Consider the following 17,150-nt stretch of genomic DNA (forward strand, 5'->3'; position numbering starts at 1 on the left):
ATTTCTTTAAAAATTAAACATTTTTTCCTTATTTAATTACTTTCTACTATTTTATCTTTAGTTATCTAAATAATTGTGACGATCCAATGATTTTATATTTTATTCTGTTGATTTGCTAATCTGAATTAGCATCACATGTTTTACATCTACATTTTATTTTGTATTGCAGGTAGTAAAGGGAATTTAATCACTATAATGCTATGGATATTTATTGATAAAGGATTTTGCATTTTCAATAAAGCTTTTTGCATTTTTTTTTTATAATGCATGTTGTGAAATCTTTTTTTACAATAGGCACAAACAGGGTAGTAGACTCAATGACTGTGACCCCAAATTTGTTTCTGTAATACAGCAAAATTGTACTATTAAATTTCTTATTATGATGGTGTTCTCTTCTAGGAATGAACAAGGACCGACAGTACTGCAATAATAAAGGATGCTGAATGAAGCGAGGCCTCATTTTTTCTTAACTTGTCTTCAACTATGGCTGCTGATTCTCCAGATTTATTGGATGGAAATTAACAATGTCAAGAGTGACACTAGAGCTGCGTCTGATCCCACTGTGTTTCCCTAAGCCAACTTCAGCTTCACGTCACCATGACAGCACTACACCATTGCTAATAGCACTCAGTTTACCGAGATTAAGAGAGCTTCAAATGGTTGGTTTTAATTTTCATGACAGATGTGTTTACAAAAGAAAGGGTTAAAAACCACTGTTACTGTAAAAATAAAAAAATGAAATTTCCTTTCTATTGGCCCTTCATTAATGTACTATAAAGTGCGTAACTAAAAAACTGATGAAGCCATTTTGGTTATGGCTACTGATCCAACGTGATTGGTCGGGCTAACTCTTGGACTCATGACTGGATATACCATGCTGCGGAATGGAGGTGTGGGGAATGGAGGCCAACCCTGGATGTTAAGATGGTCTAGTCGCATTAGGTTAACCTGGCTTAGTTTTACATTGTTTATCATACTAGTTTTCTTCCCTCTGATTGCTCACTATTACCTGACCACAATTGATGATGCTGATGATGCGGGGAAGCGCATTTTTGGACCACGCACAGGGAATGAATTGTGTGAGGTGAAACATGTTCAGGACCTCTGTCGTATTCGGGAGTCTGTTAGTGAGGAGCTACTTCAGCTGGAAGCCAAGAGGCAGGAGCTCAATAGTGAGATTGCTAAGCTGAACTTAAAAATTGAAGCCTGCAAGAAGAGCATAGAGAATGCCAAGCAGGATCTACTGCAGCTTAAGAATGTCATCAGTCAAACTGAACATTCTTATAAAGAACTGATGGCACAAAACCAGCCAAAGCTCTCCTTGCCAATTCGGCTTTTGCCAGAGAAAGATGATTCCAACTTGCCATTGCCAAAATCCAACAGGAACTGCAGGCTGCACAATTGTTTTGATTATTCACGCTGTCCACTTACATCTGGCTTCCCAGTGTATGTCTACAGCAGCAATAAATACTCTTTTGGTAGCTTTCTAGATCCTTTAATTAAGCAAGCCTTTGAATCAACTATCAGAACTAATGTTTATGTAACTGATGATGCAAATATTGCTTGTATATATGTAGTTTTAGTGGGAGAAATTCAAGAGCCCATTATGCCAAAACCTACTGAATTAGAACAGCAATTGCACTCTTTGCCATATTGGAGGACAGATGGACATAACCATCTCATCATAAACTTATCTAGAAAATCTGAAACGCAGAACTTTCTTTATAATATCAGCACGGGGTGTGCCATGATTGCCCAATCCACCTTTTATGATGTACAGTATCGACCAGGGTTTGATATTGTTGTGTCACCTCTGGTCCATGCAATGTCTGAGCCCAGCTTCTTGGAGATACCACCCCAGGTGCCAGTGAAGCGAAAGTACTTATTCAGCTTCCAGGGAGAAAAAATTGAATCCCTCCGATCCAGCTTGCAAGAAGCCCGATCATTTGAAGAAGAAATTGAAGGCAATGCCCCTGCTGATTATGATGACCGAATTATTGCCACCTTGAAGGCTGTACAAGATAGCAAACTGGATTTTGTGTTGGTAGAATTCACCTGCAAGAATCAGCCTAAAGCAAGTCTGCCCACTGAGTGGGCTCTTTGTGGAGAAAGAGAGGACAGGCTAGAGCTACTGAAACTATCGACTTTTGCACTGATAATCACCCCAGGAGACACTCATCTTGTGATCTCTGCAGGGTGTGCCATGAGGCTCTTTGAGGCTCTCGAAGTTGGAGCTATCCCTGTAGTTCTTGGAGAGCAAATCCAATTGCCCTATCATGATATGATACAGTGGAATGAGGCAGTGTTAATTATACCAAAGCCACGTATCACAGAAGTGCATTTTCTTCTGAGAAGCATTTCTGATAACGATCTCCTTGCCATGAGGCGGCAAGGCCATTTTTTGTGGGAAACCTACTTTTCTACATCTGATAGCCTGTTTAATACAGTCTTAGCTACCATAAGGACTCGAATCCAAATTCCAGCTGCTCCTATTCGAGAAGAACCAGCAGTGGAAATTCCTCACCGATCAGGTAAAACTGCTGGTACAGATCCCAACATGGCAGATAATGGTGATTTAGATTTGGGCCCTGTGGAAACAGAACCACCCTATGCCTCTCCTAAATATCTTCGCAATTTTACCCTCACAGCAATGGATATTTACAGAAACTGGAATATGGCTCCAGGCCCATTCCACCTCTTCCCATACACGCCCTTTGATCCTGTTTTGCCTTCTGAGGCAAAATTTTTAGGGTCTGGAACTGGATTTCGACCAATTGGAGGTGGAATTGGTGGGTCTGGAAAAGAATTCCAAGCGGCTTTGGGTGGTAATGTACCCAGGGAACAGTTTACAGTGGTAATGTTGACCTATGAGCGAGAGGAAGTATTAATGAACTCCTTGGAGAGACTCAATGGACTTCCTTATTTAAATAAAGTTGTGGTAGTTTGGAATTCTCCGAAGCTGCCATCAGAAGACCTCTTGTGGCCTGACATTGGTGTTCCCATCATGGTAAGCAATGTGTTTTAAATAATAGCTAACTAGATGATATACTGGAGTCTTCAGATGAAATATCTGGAAAATCTAAATTACTTGTGATTGCACCTCACTGGAATAGAGGAGTAGCCTAATTGGTTCTCATCCAGCTGCTCTCTAACCAAGGAAGCCCAGTTCAAATACCATTGCAGCTTAGATTATAAACTCTCTGGGGGCAGGAAAATATCTACTGTATCTAAAATGTAACTCACCTTGGCTTACAGTTGAAAAAAGCATGAGCTAAATTCAAAATCCCTCCCCTTCTATGAGATCATTTTCTCTGATTAGCTGTTGATATTTAGTAAGGGGTAAGGGTAATTGGATTTGATATACTGCGTTTCTGTGGTACAATCAAAGCAGTTTATTATATGCAGGTACTTTCTCTGTCCCTAGTGAGCTCACATTCTAAATTTTGTACCTGGGGCAATATTTCTGAAAATGTGAGATGAGCACCAATATTCTTTATTGTTTAACCACACTTGCTATACAGCAGTTTCTGACAAGCAGGTCAAAGCAGTTTACATACTAACATTTTGGGAAAATAACATAAAAGAACTCCAGTAAAAAAATAATACATTAATTCCAGAAATTATTAGAAATGAACAATCCAGAAATTAATCAAGCAGGATGAGGAGAGGAAAAGGACAAAAAGTTTCTACCCTGGAAGTGAAATAACTAGCTAAAGAGTTAGCTGAGGGCTGCATGCAAAGATCCTTATCAATGGAGGGTTAAGTTACTTTTATGTAGGACTGCAATTGTAGTACGTGGTTTTGGCTTTCAAATTACTTGAGTTTTCCAAATCTGAGCTCAAGATATTGGTGCTAAAGTGTTCTTTCAGTCTGAGTGTACAAAGACAATGGAAAGTGAAGTAACTTGCCCAGAGTCACAAAACATGTCAGTGGGAGATTTTGGATTTTGAACCCTGGTTCCTTGGTTTGCCACCTGCTTAGATACTGCTCTATTCCTGGTTCTAAATGACATCATGAAGCTTGAATTTTCTTCATTGGCACTAAGTAGGTATGCCTATTATACATGTGTATATAATATATTGCAAGGAGATGTATATACACCATTTTTAAATTTTTTTTTTTTAGGTCTGTATAGTGCAATGCTTGGTGGCACTGTTTTCTCTCTCTGCTATGCATGTGGCTCTTCCTAGTATTTTCAAGCTATGGTTGCAATTCCAATTAACACAAAAAAATTACTTAATCTGTGTTTTTTTCAGCTGATTTCCAGTTAAATATCGCCAAAGCACCATTTTGAGAAGGTGATACTTTAGAATGATTCTGTGTTATGCAAAACTAAGAATGTAAAGAAAAAGGGTGTAGGGCTACAGAGGGACAATTTAAGAAAATGAATAGCAAGTATCTGGTTTGCAGTAAAATTAGAGGAATCTGAAAAGGATGAGAACGTCTCTGAAACACACAGAGAATGGTATATTTCTGCTGCTGTCCTGTTAATGACCATGGTGAAGCATAAGTAGCCCAATATTGTTGTATGCTGCCTTTAAATTCTTTCAGCCTCTAGCCCTTGTGCATGTGGTAGCTCTCAAACCTGACAATTCCTTTGTTGTACAGTAACACCAAACAAATCTTCAGCGGTGATGGGCACACAGCAGTGCCAGCAGAAAAGCTTTTCAATATTATTGAGATGGACATTGTGGAAGCCACTGCTGCCCTGGATAGATAGCATGGAATGTTGCTACTAATTGGGTTTCTGGAAGCAGGATACTGGGCTAGATAGACCATTGATCTGACCCCAGTATAGCTATTCTTGTGTTCTTATGAGCCAGCAGCAATGACCAGTAAATACGGGTTCTTTGATAGTGAGCTCTATGGGCAGTCTGTGTATTTGATATCATTACAAATCTAAGAGCAGTTGTACAGTGGCAGTGGGCTTTCAGAACAGCTGGGGTAACCTGCACAGAGCAGCCATTTATTTTGGTATTTATAACACAGAAATCTGGTCAATGACCATTTGATGCTGTGAGCAATAGTAAATCTTTAATAGTACATGATAACTACTTAAACAATAAAAGCATAACATCATCTATTAAGATCAAAATCAAGGCTGTTTAATAGTTATAACCAAACATTAATTAGCTTACTTGGCATATAGAGAGCAGGGATGGGAACAGTTTTGAAAGGCTAGATAAAACAGGGAGGTGGTGACTTGATTTAAATAAAGAATTTTATATGTTCATCAATCTGAAGTAGTAGAAATCTGGATAAGAAAAATCTCAACTGGGCAGATTGGATAGGTCGATCTGTTATCTGCTTTTATTATGTTAGCATTGTAAAGCATATTAGTTATTGAGCTAATTCTCAGCCAGTTTGGAGATCACATTGAGTTAAATGCTGGTGTTCCCATTTGACTTTAGTTTAGGTCTGCTGAATACCTATACATAATGTATACCTTATCCATATAATGGCAGCATATCACTTACGCTCCATTCCCTTATTTTATACAGATATTTGGCCATTTAAGGGCCATTTTACTAACATTTAGAGGAAGCGGATGTCAGCATGCACTAAGTGCCATGTCCTATAGGTGTAAAATAGAATACACAGCATTTAGTGTGGACCAAGCTTTAGTGAAAGGGCCCCTTAGTGATTTAGGAGTGTAGTTACCAACGTGGGCTACTGGTAGATGTGGTGTTTACCACTGCCTCGTGCTATTTTAGCACAGGTCCTATTGTATGCAATGGGTTCCAGTTAATTATAACTGGACTTAATATTTATCTTCTTCCCCTCCCCCCATGGTCTTTTATATATAGTACTACTACTATGTATTATTTCTAAAGCGCTACTAGACGTACGCAGTGCTGTACACTTGAACATGAAGAGACAGTCCCTGCTCGACAGAGCTTACAATCTAATTAGCACAGACAAACAGGACAAACAAGAGATAAGGGAATATTAAAGTGAGGATGATAAAATAAGGGTTCTGAACAAGTGAATAAGGGTTAGGAGTTAGATATAATTTCTGAAAATACACAGATAAAGCAAGTTAAGGTACACACGTAACTAGCTTTAAATATCTGCTTTATTTTCTTAAATAAATTCTTTAGGACTCGTGTAAATATCAGTGTGTCTCTTAAATGAATACAAACCTGTAAATGTACAGCACTGGTTCTCCTTTTGCTTCATCTAATTAAACATGTCAATAGAATATGGGGAATATTTCCTAATCATCGTGTTAGTCGGTTACCCAGCTGGGCCAGTGTTATTATCTGTGGCGTGCCTAAAAAGAACTACATTAAGCATCTTTTGGGACAGGGGAGTACCCCCCTCTTGGGAGTTGTTTCAATTTAATTTAATACTGATTATAAAGAGTGTGGATAGACACAATGTTCATACAAGGCAAATTGATAACTAAAGAACTGTAGCATTGAGAGCCAGCCATGTTTGAATGGCAAAAGAAAAAAGGAACTGCTTAAATTTGTAACTCTAAATGAAGAGAAACACATTGTTTAGTACAATGGTTCCCCAAGTTGGCCCTGGAGTACCCATTTCCCAGTCATGTTTTCAGGATGACCACAATGAATGTGCATAATGTCTATTTGCATATAAGGGAGGCAATGTATGCAAATCAATTTTATGCATATTTATTATGGCTGTCCTGGAAACCTGACTGGCAGTGGGGTACTCCAGGGCCGACTTGGGGAAACACTGGTTTAGTGCACAAATAGTTTGCTTCCTTTCTAGCGATGAATATAAGAATAGCCAAACTGGGTCAGAGCAACGATCTATCTAGCCCAGTATCCTGCTTCCAATAGTGGTCAAGCCAGGTCAGAAGTACCTGGTAGAAACCCAAAAGTTTGGAAGATTCCATGCTACCTACCTCCAGGAACTAGCTTAAAGGTTTATAGACTTAACCCCAGGAATTTGTCCAAACATTTTTAAAACCAGGCACTTCAGTAGCTCTTAAAGATCACAGGATGCTTTTATTGCATGTAAGAGGTTATTTGACTTCACTTGTCTTGCATCTCCTTAATTTGGAAGATTAATCTATCAACTCCCTTGTTTAGGTAACTTTAAACTCATCTATAAAAGGATTAAATACTTAACACTCATGTGTAAACATACTAGATGAAAATATTTTGTGATGTGTTCCACTTTCAGTTTTGGTATGGATATATATACTAAAAATTTGTTGTTTCCTTTAATAAACATGAACTGTATAGAGTATTAACCATTTCTTGTGTTAGTAGCAGAAATATTAAGAACCAACTTTTACATTATATTAGTGTGTATTGTGTTCTCTCTATTAGACTCTTTGCTGTAAAGCAATTGAATTGTACTGTAACATCACTAAAAAGCCAATTACTTAGTTTCATAACTCAAATTTATTGAGTGAGTCAGAGAGTAGGTGCATGGGATTCCTTCAAAATACCCTAGAATCTTCATAGGAGATCTGTATATTGGTAATTGCACTACAAGTGCTTACTCTTTCATGCCAGTATTCAAACCCTTCGGAGGTGTTTTAGGCCTTTCTCAATGCCTTTGCTCTTCCTTTGATTACTGACTATTGAAAGTCCCATTTACATGGTCAGTACACAATATCAGAGATTGCAAGTGGCATTTGAAATTTCAGATTTGATCATCTTTAGTTATTTATAAGATTTTTCAATATGTACAGCTTTAGTTCTTTAAATTTGTTTGGAGACATCCATGGTAGGGGGAGTTGGCTTGACATTTCCTATAATAAGGGAAGACGAGTCCATCAGCATATGCCTAGAAAAGTAATGCAGATAAAGAAATGGCATGTAAGTGCAGTGTTTCCTAACCTTTTTGAGCCTACAGCGCCCTTAAGTTTCCCCAAATTGTTATGTAGTATGCTAGCCTCGACAGAACAAGTAGTGTGGATCTGGGAGAGGACTTTGATACAAAAGTAAAGTCAGGAAAGCATTGAATGTCGCCAGACACTAGAAGGATTTGAAGGAGAAGGCTTAAAATGAAGAAGAGTGGGAGGTGCTGTGTGCATACCATACAAAGCAGGGCTCTACTACCATGCCCTGAATGCTTCCTGTTAACTCCCACACTCTGGGTCTCATGCCATATCTAGAAGAAAGAGAGGTAATTGTGACTACTCTCGCTGCTCAAGGCAGGAGCTCCTGCATGTTTAAGAGCCATTGCTGTTGTCTTGTTGCTTTGTGGTACTGAGAATAGCTCTCATGTGTAGGTCATGCAGTGGTGACTCATTTCCCATGGCCTTTGTGATCTTCTCTGAATGCAAACCAGTTGGGAAACACTATAGTAGACTGTGTTTGTAATATCTAAGATTAGGAGTGAAAAACTTTACACACTACCCCAGGATTAGCAAGGAGTGAAAAACCTTACATATTACACCAGGGGACATCATGCTTAGGGGCTAGTGTAGTAAACTACACTTGTGCTAAACTTAAGAATTTTTTTTTTTAGTGCAGTGGGTATGCATAATGCATTCAAAACTATCAATGTACAAAATAGGGAATATGTGATATCTTTACCCAGTCAATATTGGGGTAACTGATAACAGGGCATGCTAGGGAGGTAAAATTCCTTGATGAAATCAAGGACTGCCTTATGGAGCAGCTGGTTCAGGAGCCAACAAGAGGAGGAACAATTCTAGACCTAGTCCTTAGTGGAGCGCATGATCTAGAGCAGGAGGTAATGATGCTGGGGCCTTTTGATAACAATGATCATACCATGATCAGATTAGGTATAAGCTCTGCAGTAAGTCCACACAGGAAATCCAATACGTTAGCATTTAACTTTCAAAAGGAAAATGAGACTATAATCAAATAAGAACGGTTGGAAAAAAAACCTCCAAAACTTAGAGGAGCCGTTGTGAAGGTCAAAAATTTTTGTCAGGAATGGATGTTATTAAAAAATACCATCCTGGAAGCCCAGGCCAAGTATATTCAATGTATTAAAAAAGGAGGAAGGAAGACCAAATGAAAGCCGGCATGGTTAAAAAGTGAGTCGAAGGAAGCTAATGAAGCTAAAAGAAAATTCTTCAGAATATCATCCAATCATCCGAACACACCTAAAATACTCGCACACAACCTACCCAACATCCGCCCATCTACCACCTCCTTTACATCAGCTTAGGATCAACTGTATTTAAATCATGTACTGATTTTATCATAACCTTTTACATTAGCCTATGATCTACTGTATTTAAAACATGTATTGATTTTAACATAACCTCACTCTGTAAGCCACATTGAGCCTGCAAAAAGGTGGGATAATGTGGGGTACAAATCCAATAAATATGGAAGAAGGATCCGACTGAAAATAATAGGAAACAGCATAAGGAATGACAAGTCAAATGCAAAGGACTGATAAGGAAGGCAAAGAGAGACTTTGAAAAGAAGATTGTGTTGGAGCAAAAACAAATAATAAAACATTTTTTGGTATATTAAAAGGAAGAAACTGGCAAAAGAATCAGTCGAACTGCTAGATGACCAAGGGATACTCAGGAAAGACAAGGCCATAGTGGAGGAGTAGCCTAGTGGTTAGGGTGGTGGACTCAGTTCCTGAGGAACTGAGTTCGATTCCCACTTCAGGCACAGGCAGCTCCTTGTGACTCTGAGCAAGTCACCTAACCCTCCATTGCCCCATGTAAGCTGCATTGAGCCTGCCATGAGTGGGAAAGCGCGGGGTACAAATGTAAATTAAAAAAAAAATAGTGGAGAGATTAAAAGAATTCTTCACTCTTCAAGGAAGATGTGGAAGAGAATACCGATGCCAGAAATGATATTCAATGTTGACAAGTCAGAGAAACCGAATCAAATCTCTATAAAACTGGCAGATGTAATGGATCAATTTGACAAATTGAAGAACAGCAGATCACCAGGACCCCCAGAGTATTGATAGAATTGAAAAATGAACATAATTTATCTTTAAAATCAAGCATGGTACTGGGTGGCCAACGTAACGCTGATTTTTAAAAAGGGTTCCAGAGGTGATCCAGAAAATTAGACCAGTGAGCCTGTCATTGGTGCCAGGCAAAATAGTAGAGACTAAGAACAAAATTACAGCATGGATTAATGAGACAAAGCCAACATGGATTTAGTGACTGGACATTTTGCCTCACTAATCTACTACATTTCTTTGAAAGGGTAAACAAACGTGGATAAAGGTGAGCCAGTCGATATTGTGTTTCTGGATTTTCAAAAGGCATTTGACAAAGTACCTCAAGAAAACTCCAGAGGAAATAAAAGTCATGGGATATGAGCTGGTAGTCTATTGTGGATTAAAATAATGTTCTCAATGGAGAAGGGTTGATAGTGGGGTCCCCAGGGATCTGTGTTAGGACTGCTGCTTCTTAGCATATTTATCTAGATATGGGAATAACTAATGAGGTAATTAAATTTGCTGACGAGACAGTTCAAAGTTGTTAATCCACAAGAGGATTGTGAGAAATTGCGACCTTACGAGACTGGGAGACTGGGCATCCAAATGGCAGATTATGCTTAATGTGACCAAGTACAAACTGATGCATGTGGGACAGAGGAACCCAAACTATATCTACGTGATCAAGGTTCCACGTTAGGAGTCACTGACCAGGAAAAGGATCTAGGTGTCATTGTTGACAATATGTTGAAACCCACTGGTCAGAGTGCAGTGACGGTGAAGAAAGCAAATAGAATGTTAGGTATTACTAGGAAAGGAATTTAAAATAAAAACAAGGATGTTATAATGCCTTTGTATTGCTCCATGGTGCGACCACACCTTGAATACCGTGTGTAATTCTGGTCAAAAAAGGTATAGTGGCATTAGAAAAGGTACTAGCAAAGGATCAGAGAAGGTAACATAAATGATAAAGGGGATGGGATGACTTCCCTATGAGGAAAGGCTGAAGTGGCTAGGGTTCTTCAGCTTGGAGAAAAGATGGCTGAGGGGAGATATGATAGAGGCATGTGGCTCTGTCCTAAAGCAGCAAGCTGTCACCCTGCAGCATCTGTGCCATTTAGGGATGGTAGAGCCCGTTCTGCCGGCAGAGTACAGCCTGGGGCATTACTCCATTTATTTTGTGGTCCCAAAGAAGGGTGACTTTTTGTCCCATCCTGGACCTCAAAGGGGTGACTGTCTGCGAGTCCAGCACTTCTTTATGGAAACTTTCTGCTCAGCGATTCCCCTGGTGACGTTTCTGACTTGGACCTCTCGGTGGCATACCTGCACATTCCAATCGAAGCCCATCACAAGAAATTTCTGCGATTGTGTGCTGTTTTTGCCTGGCTACGGCACGCCTCACTTTTTTCAGGATGATGATGGTGGTGGTGGGTGCGGCAGCAGTGGTGCTAGGGCATTCGGGTGCATCCCCTACCTGGATGACTTGGCAGGTGATCTCCCTTCTGGACTGAGCCAAGAGCCACTGGGGTCTGCTTCAGCACTGTCCGGGGGATGGTGTTCCTTAAGGAAGTCCAGGTGGAGAAGCTGTGGATTCAGCAGCGCAGGTTATGCAAGCTTCTGGTGTCCATGGTCTGGGACTATTTATGGCTCCTGGGCTGTATGACTGTGACTTTGGAGGTGGTGCCTTGAGAAAGGGCTCATAAATGTGGCCTTTGCAGCAGGCCTTGTTAGTCTGGTGGGCTCTGGCTTTTCTGTCTTTTGGCCAAGGTGAGACTTGGTCTGTCCTTGTGGGCAAGCCCGATTTCACCTGTAGAGAGGGGTTCTGCTGGATCCTCCTCAGTGGGTCTTAGTCACCAGAGATGCGAGTCTCCTCAGCTGGGGGGGGGGGGGGGGGCTCATTGCCTGGGTCATTTGGTGCAGGGGACCTGGACGTGCCAGTAGTCAGCCTGGTCCATCAATCGCCTAGAGACCCGGGTGGTTCATAAGTACATAAGCAACGCCATGCTGAGACAGACCAAGGGTCTATCGAGCCCAGCAACCTGTTACCGACAGCAGCCAAAAGAACAAGCACTTTGTCCCGCCCATCCTAGAAATACTGTATTCCCTCGTCCATTCAATAACATTCTATGGCTTTTTCCTCCAGGAAGCTGTCCAACCCTTTTTTGAAGTCTGCTAAGTTAACCGCCTTAACCACCTTTTCCGGCAGCGAATTCCAGAGTTTAATTACACGTTGAGTGAAGAAAAATTTCCTCCGATTCATTTTAAATTTACGCAGCTTCATCGCATGCCCCCTTGTCCTCTTATTTTTGGAAAGCATAAACAGACGCTCCACATCGACCCGTTCCATTCCACTCATTATCTTATAGACCTCTATCATATCTCCCCTCAGCCGCCTTTTCTCCAAGCTGAAGAGCCCCAGCCTCTTCAGCCTATCCTGATAGGGAAGCCGTCCCATCCCCTGTTTCACCTTGGTCTTCCTTCTCTGCACCTTTTCCAATTCCACTATGTCTTTTTTGAGGTGCGGCGACCAGAATTGAACACAATACTCGAGGTGCAGTCGCACCATGGAGCGATACAATGGCAGAATAATATCCTTATTTTTGTTTTCTATCCCTTTCCTAATGATACCCAACATTCTATTTGCTTTCCTAGCCGCAGCAGCACATTGAGCAGAAGTTTTCAATGTATCATCAACGACGACACCTAGATCCCTTTCTTTGTCCATGACTCCCAACGCTGAACCTTGCATGACGTAGTTATATTTTGGGTTCCTCTTTTCCACATGCGTCACTTTGCACTTGTTCACATTAAATGTCATCTGCCATTTAGACGCCCAGTTCCCAGTCTCGTAAGGTCCTCTTGTAGTTTTTCACAATCTTCCTGCGATTTGACTACTTTGAATAACTTTGTGTCATTGGCAAATTTGATTACCTCACTAGTTACCCCCATTTCTAGGTCATTTATGAATATGTTAAAAAGCAGAGTTCCCAGCATTGATCCCTGAGGGACCCCGCTAACTACCCTTCTCCATTGCGAATATTGACCTTTTAGTCCTACTCTCTGTTTCCTATCTTTCAACCAGTTTTTAATCCACAGTAAGACACTACCTCCGATCCCATGTCCCTCTAATTTCCTCTGTAGTCTTTCATGAGGGACCTTATCAAACGCCTTCTGAAAATCTAGATACACAATATCAACCGGCTCACCTTTGCCCACAGGTTTGTTTATCCCTTCAAAGAAATGCAGCAGATTAGTGAGTCAAGACTTCCCTTCACTAAATCCATGTTGACTTTGTCCCATTAGTCCATTCTTTTGAACATGCTCTGTAATTTTGTTCTTGATTATAGTCTCTACCATTTTGCCCGTCACCAACGTCAGACTCACCAGTCTATAATTTCCCAGGCCTCCGCTGGAACCTTTTTAAAATATCGGCGTTACATTGGCAACCCTCCAATCTTCCGGATTTTAAGGATAAATTACAAATCAATAACAGTAGCTCCGCCAGCTCATTTTTTAGTTCTATCAGTACCCTAGGGTGAATACCATCCGGTCCAGGAGATTTGCTACTCTTCAGTTTACAGAACTGTTCCATTATGTCTTCCAGATTTACAGATATTTCAGTAAGTTTTTCCGACTCTTCAGCTACGAATACCCTGTCCGGCACCGGTATCCCACCCAAATCTTGCTCTGTGAAGACCAAAGCAAAGAACTCATTTAGTTTTTCTGCTATTTCTTTGTCTTCCTTAATCGCCCCTTTTACACTCCAGTCATCCAGCAGGCCAGCCAGTTCTTTTGCTGGTTTCCTGCTTTTAATGTATCTAAAAAACCTTTTACTATCAGTTTTCGCCTCTAACGCTCTTGCCCTGTTAGAGTTTTGGCTGCCCCTAGAAAGGAAAGCTGTCTGAGTGATGCTGGGCAATGCCTCAGCTGTGGCTTACATCAACAAGCAGGGAGGAAACAAGGAGCCTTCAAAGCAGTGGGCAGAGATTTATATCTGCAAGCCTTATCAGTGGCTCTTATTGCGGGCATCAACAATGTGTAGGTGGACTTTCTCAACCACTCCTTCCTGGATCCAGGGGAACAGGAGTTGAGGCAACAGGCCTTTTACAGTTCATTCGGGACCGCATGGGTCCTCCATGGTTTGATTTGATGATGTCCAGAGCCAGTACAAAATTGGAGCATTTCTTTAGTTGACATAAGGAACAGGACTTGCAAGGGATTGATGCCCTACTGTAATCCTGCCTTTAGAGGAACCTCTGTATGTCTTCCCTCAGTGGCCTCTGATGCGCAATTCTGTACAACAGACGGCCTGCCACTCTTATCTGGTACTGCTAGAAGCTCTGGATTGCCTCGTAGGCCAAGGTGTACAGGCCTTGGACGCCTGCTAGACGGTGACCCTCTTCCTTTGCCCAGGTGGCAGGGTCTACTCCAGCCAAGGGCATGTAGAAATGGAAGATCTGAAAATGGTGTCTCCATTGCATGTGAAATCAAGAAGTCTGCCTGCCTGTCTTTGTGGCAGAGGGTTCGGCCCCTGCAGACCAGAGGCTTCACAAACTGGATGTCTGGAGGACTCTGCTCCAGTACCTGAAGTAGACAAATAATTCTCAGTCTTATCACCTCTTTGTTCTTTTTCATGGCTTTCAGAGGGGCCAAGCAGCCTCTTAGGCATCCATTGCAAGGTTGATTAGGGCAGTCATTGAGACCACCTACATCTGCAAGAATCATCTGGTACCTCAGGGACTGAAGGCCCACTCTATTAGGACCCAAGTCGCTTCCTGGGTGAAGGCCTGAGTGGTGACTTCTGAGGAGATTTGCAGAGTGGTAACTTGGGCGGTGCTTCATTTCTTTGCTAAGCACTACACATTGGATGTGTTGGCTAGAGTCCGCTTGGACTTTGGCAGAGCCATCATTCAGGGTCCTTGTCTTCCTCTGCCCAGTAGATCATCTGCAGTACATCCCATTCATGCAGAACAGTGGAGCTGACGCTAAGGAAGGAGAAATTGTCTTATCCGATTATTTTCTTTCCTTTAATCAGATACTGTTCTGCAACCTACCGTTGGAAAACTTTGGCCCAGGTCTATGAGTGTGTGCTGCGCTATCACTTTCAGTTTACAAATTAAAAAGAAAAAATGGACTAATTATCAGAGACAAGTTACAGCAATATGGGTTTCCTTAATATTGCCCTATCCTGGAGTATGCAGAGTAGCGAATGCCACTCTGTGGTGTTATGCTCACTTGTTTATTATTGCAGCTGTAATGCTTGATGGGGCATGGGTGTGCAACAAAAAGGGACCTTCTGCTACTTTGGCAGATGCATACTGGATTTGTTCGAGAGCACCACCAGTTTATATCGGTGAGGTCACTGGTAGAATCCACCTGCTGGTCAGAAGGGCTAACATCCATTCATACAGAACAGCGTAGCTGACTAAAGGAAAAAAATTATTAGGCGCGACATAATTTCTCCATTGAGCTCTGGCTGTTACAGGTTCATATGTCCATCATTGTTCGTGTGAGGTTTTTTCCATTATTATTGTGAGAGATATTACTATCTAATAGTTTTTCACGAATCCCTTAAAATATGCTCAGGACTTCAATATACATTTACTAGAAAGACCATATGTTCAAAGATTACGTATTAAACTATATTGTAGCTGTTTTGAGTCTGCAGCTATATTTTGTGTATTCTAGTTCTACAATCTGCAACCTGCTTGCTGAAAACCTTTGGTCTTTATAGTAAAAAAAAAAAAAAACCCCAAAAAACTGTTCAATGACTATAATTTAATTATTGTAGCCTACTACTGGTGTTAATGAAACATCCAGTTAGATGCCCTCGCATAATGTTGGCAAAACATCTTGAACTCCCCTTTTAAGTTCCTATGTGCCTCTCATGTTCTTTGGAAGCCCTCTTTGCATTGAGAGCCTGATGCTCAGAAGTAAATGTGGGCGCTAGAGACCTTTAGCGCTGCCTAGCGCACACAGTTCTAAGAGCCAACGAGTGTGTGAACCGATGAGTTTGCTGTCTCACAGCGCTATGAACATGCTAATGAGGTCATTTCTTATTCCTCTAGTATGCTGAGAGGACAGCGCACCAAACAAAGACTCCTTTACCATCAGAAACCCTATGCCAGCTCTGGGCTGGCGTTAGAGTATTGTGCCAAGTTGGCGCTAGACTTTGCTGTTCCTGCCTGCCACCGTGGATCAGCAGGTGCTGGTTTACCTCCTTCACCTTAGCAAGAGGAGGAGGATTTGAGTGTGCTTGTGTTTATAATTAGGAGATTGCTCCAGATTTGCAGGGCAGCGGTCCCCCTATTTGTAAACAGGAGGATATTTCCCCCTTCCAAACTGGCCAGCAGCATCCCACTTGTGGTATGCAGCAGCGAGGTCCCCTGGTTGGCTGCTTCCTTGCTTGCTGCTCCCAGCCATGGTTTCACTGTAGGAGAACTTTTGGCAGCTTTCATATATTCTGAACTTGGGTGGGACAGCAGTGGAGCATAGCACTACAGCAAGCTGCTTTGTGAAAGAAAGACTCCTTGCATGGGCTGCGGAAAGGCAAGGAGTATCCAAATAGATGATCTCACAAAAAACGCTGGGACTCAAAAGTCAACACAGGCTCTTCCTCCCCCTGGGGCATGCCCTGGAGGATTGTGCTTGGGCATGCGCTCAAGTCACAATTCTCCCACAGAAGAGTTTGACAGGTGAAGCCCAGACCTGTCAAACCTTAAGCCCTGGTGATCTGGTTGACCACCAGGCCCCCTGCCCCCCCACCAACCATTCTAAAAAACCTGGTGGTGTAGTGGTGGGCTTGCCTGCCCCCCCCCCCCCCCTAAACCCCATACCTCAAAACAGGAGGAGGTACTAGCACTCCCTCCTGCCTCCACTCCTCAAAGTGGCAATTCCCTGCTTGGTGCATCCTTGGATGTGCTGGGCGGGGCTTAACTACCTATAGTAGTCTAGCGACACCCACTGCATCCCAGGATGCAAAGGGAAGGGTGCCACCATTTTGAGGTGGTGCCCACAGGAGGGAGTGCTAGTCCCTTCTCCTGTTTTGAGGTATGGGGAGTTGGGGGGGGGGGGGGGGTGAGCTCACAACCACCACCAGGCTAGCCCTTGGGTAGGTGGGTGATTTATGAAGCACTTTGTGTTCCTATTACAAATTAAAAAGTTTACAAATATAATCCATGGCACTATCCAGCATCAATAACCTAACTTTCATATGTAAACAGACTTTCCATCTCTAAAGTTTGCTTTCTCATGCAGCCTTGACCTTGCATACAGTC

The 17,150-nt window shown here is 41.9% G+C and overlaps 1 protein-coding gene across 1 annotated transcript in view; it reads left to right on the top strand.

Annotated features, from left to right (window-relative positions):
- The first annotated feature begins 566 nt into the window (after positions 1-566).
- The window catches only part of EXTL3 (exostosin like glycosyltransferase 3), a 156,923-nt gene continuing 140,339 nt past the window's right edge, over positions 567-17,150 (top strand). Inside the window, exon 1 of the mRNA XM_030198703.1 lies at positions 567-3,007. Within this exon, the coding sequence (XP_030054563.1) occupies positions 860-3,007 (2,148 nt within the window). The 5' untranslated portion in view covers positions 567-859. The remainder of the gene's footprint in view (positions 3,008-17,150) is intronic.

The sequence above is a fragment of the Microcaecilia unicolor genome, chromosome 3, assembly GCF_901765095.1.
Source record: "Microcaecilia unicolor chromosome 3, aMicUni1.1, whole genome shotgun sequence".
Lineage (NCBI taxonomy): Eukaryota > Metazoa > Chordata > Amphibia > Gymnophiona > Siphonopidae > Microcaecilia > Microcaecilia unicolor.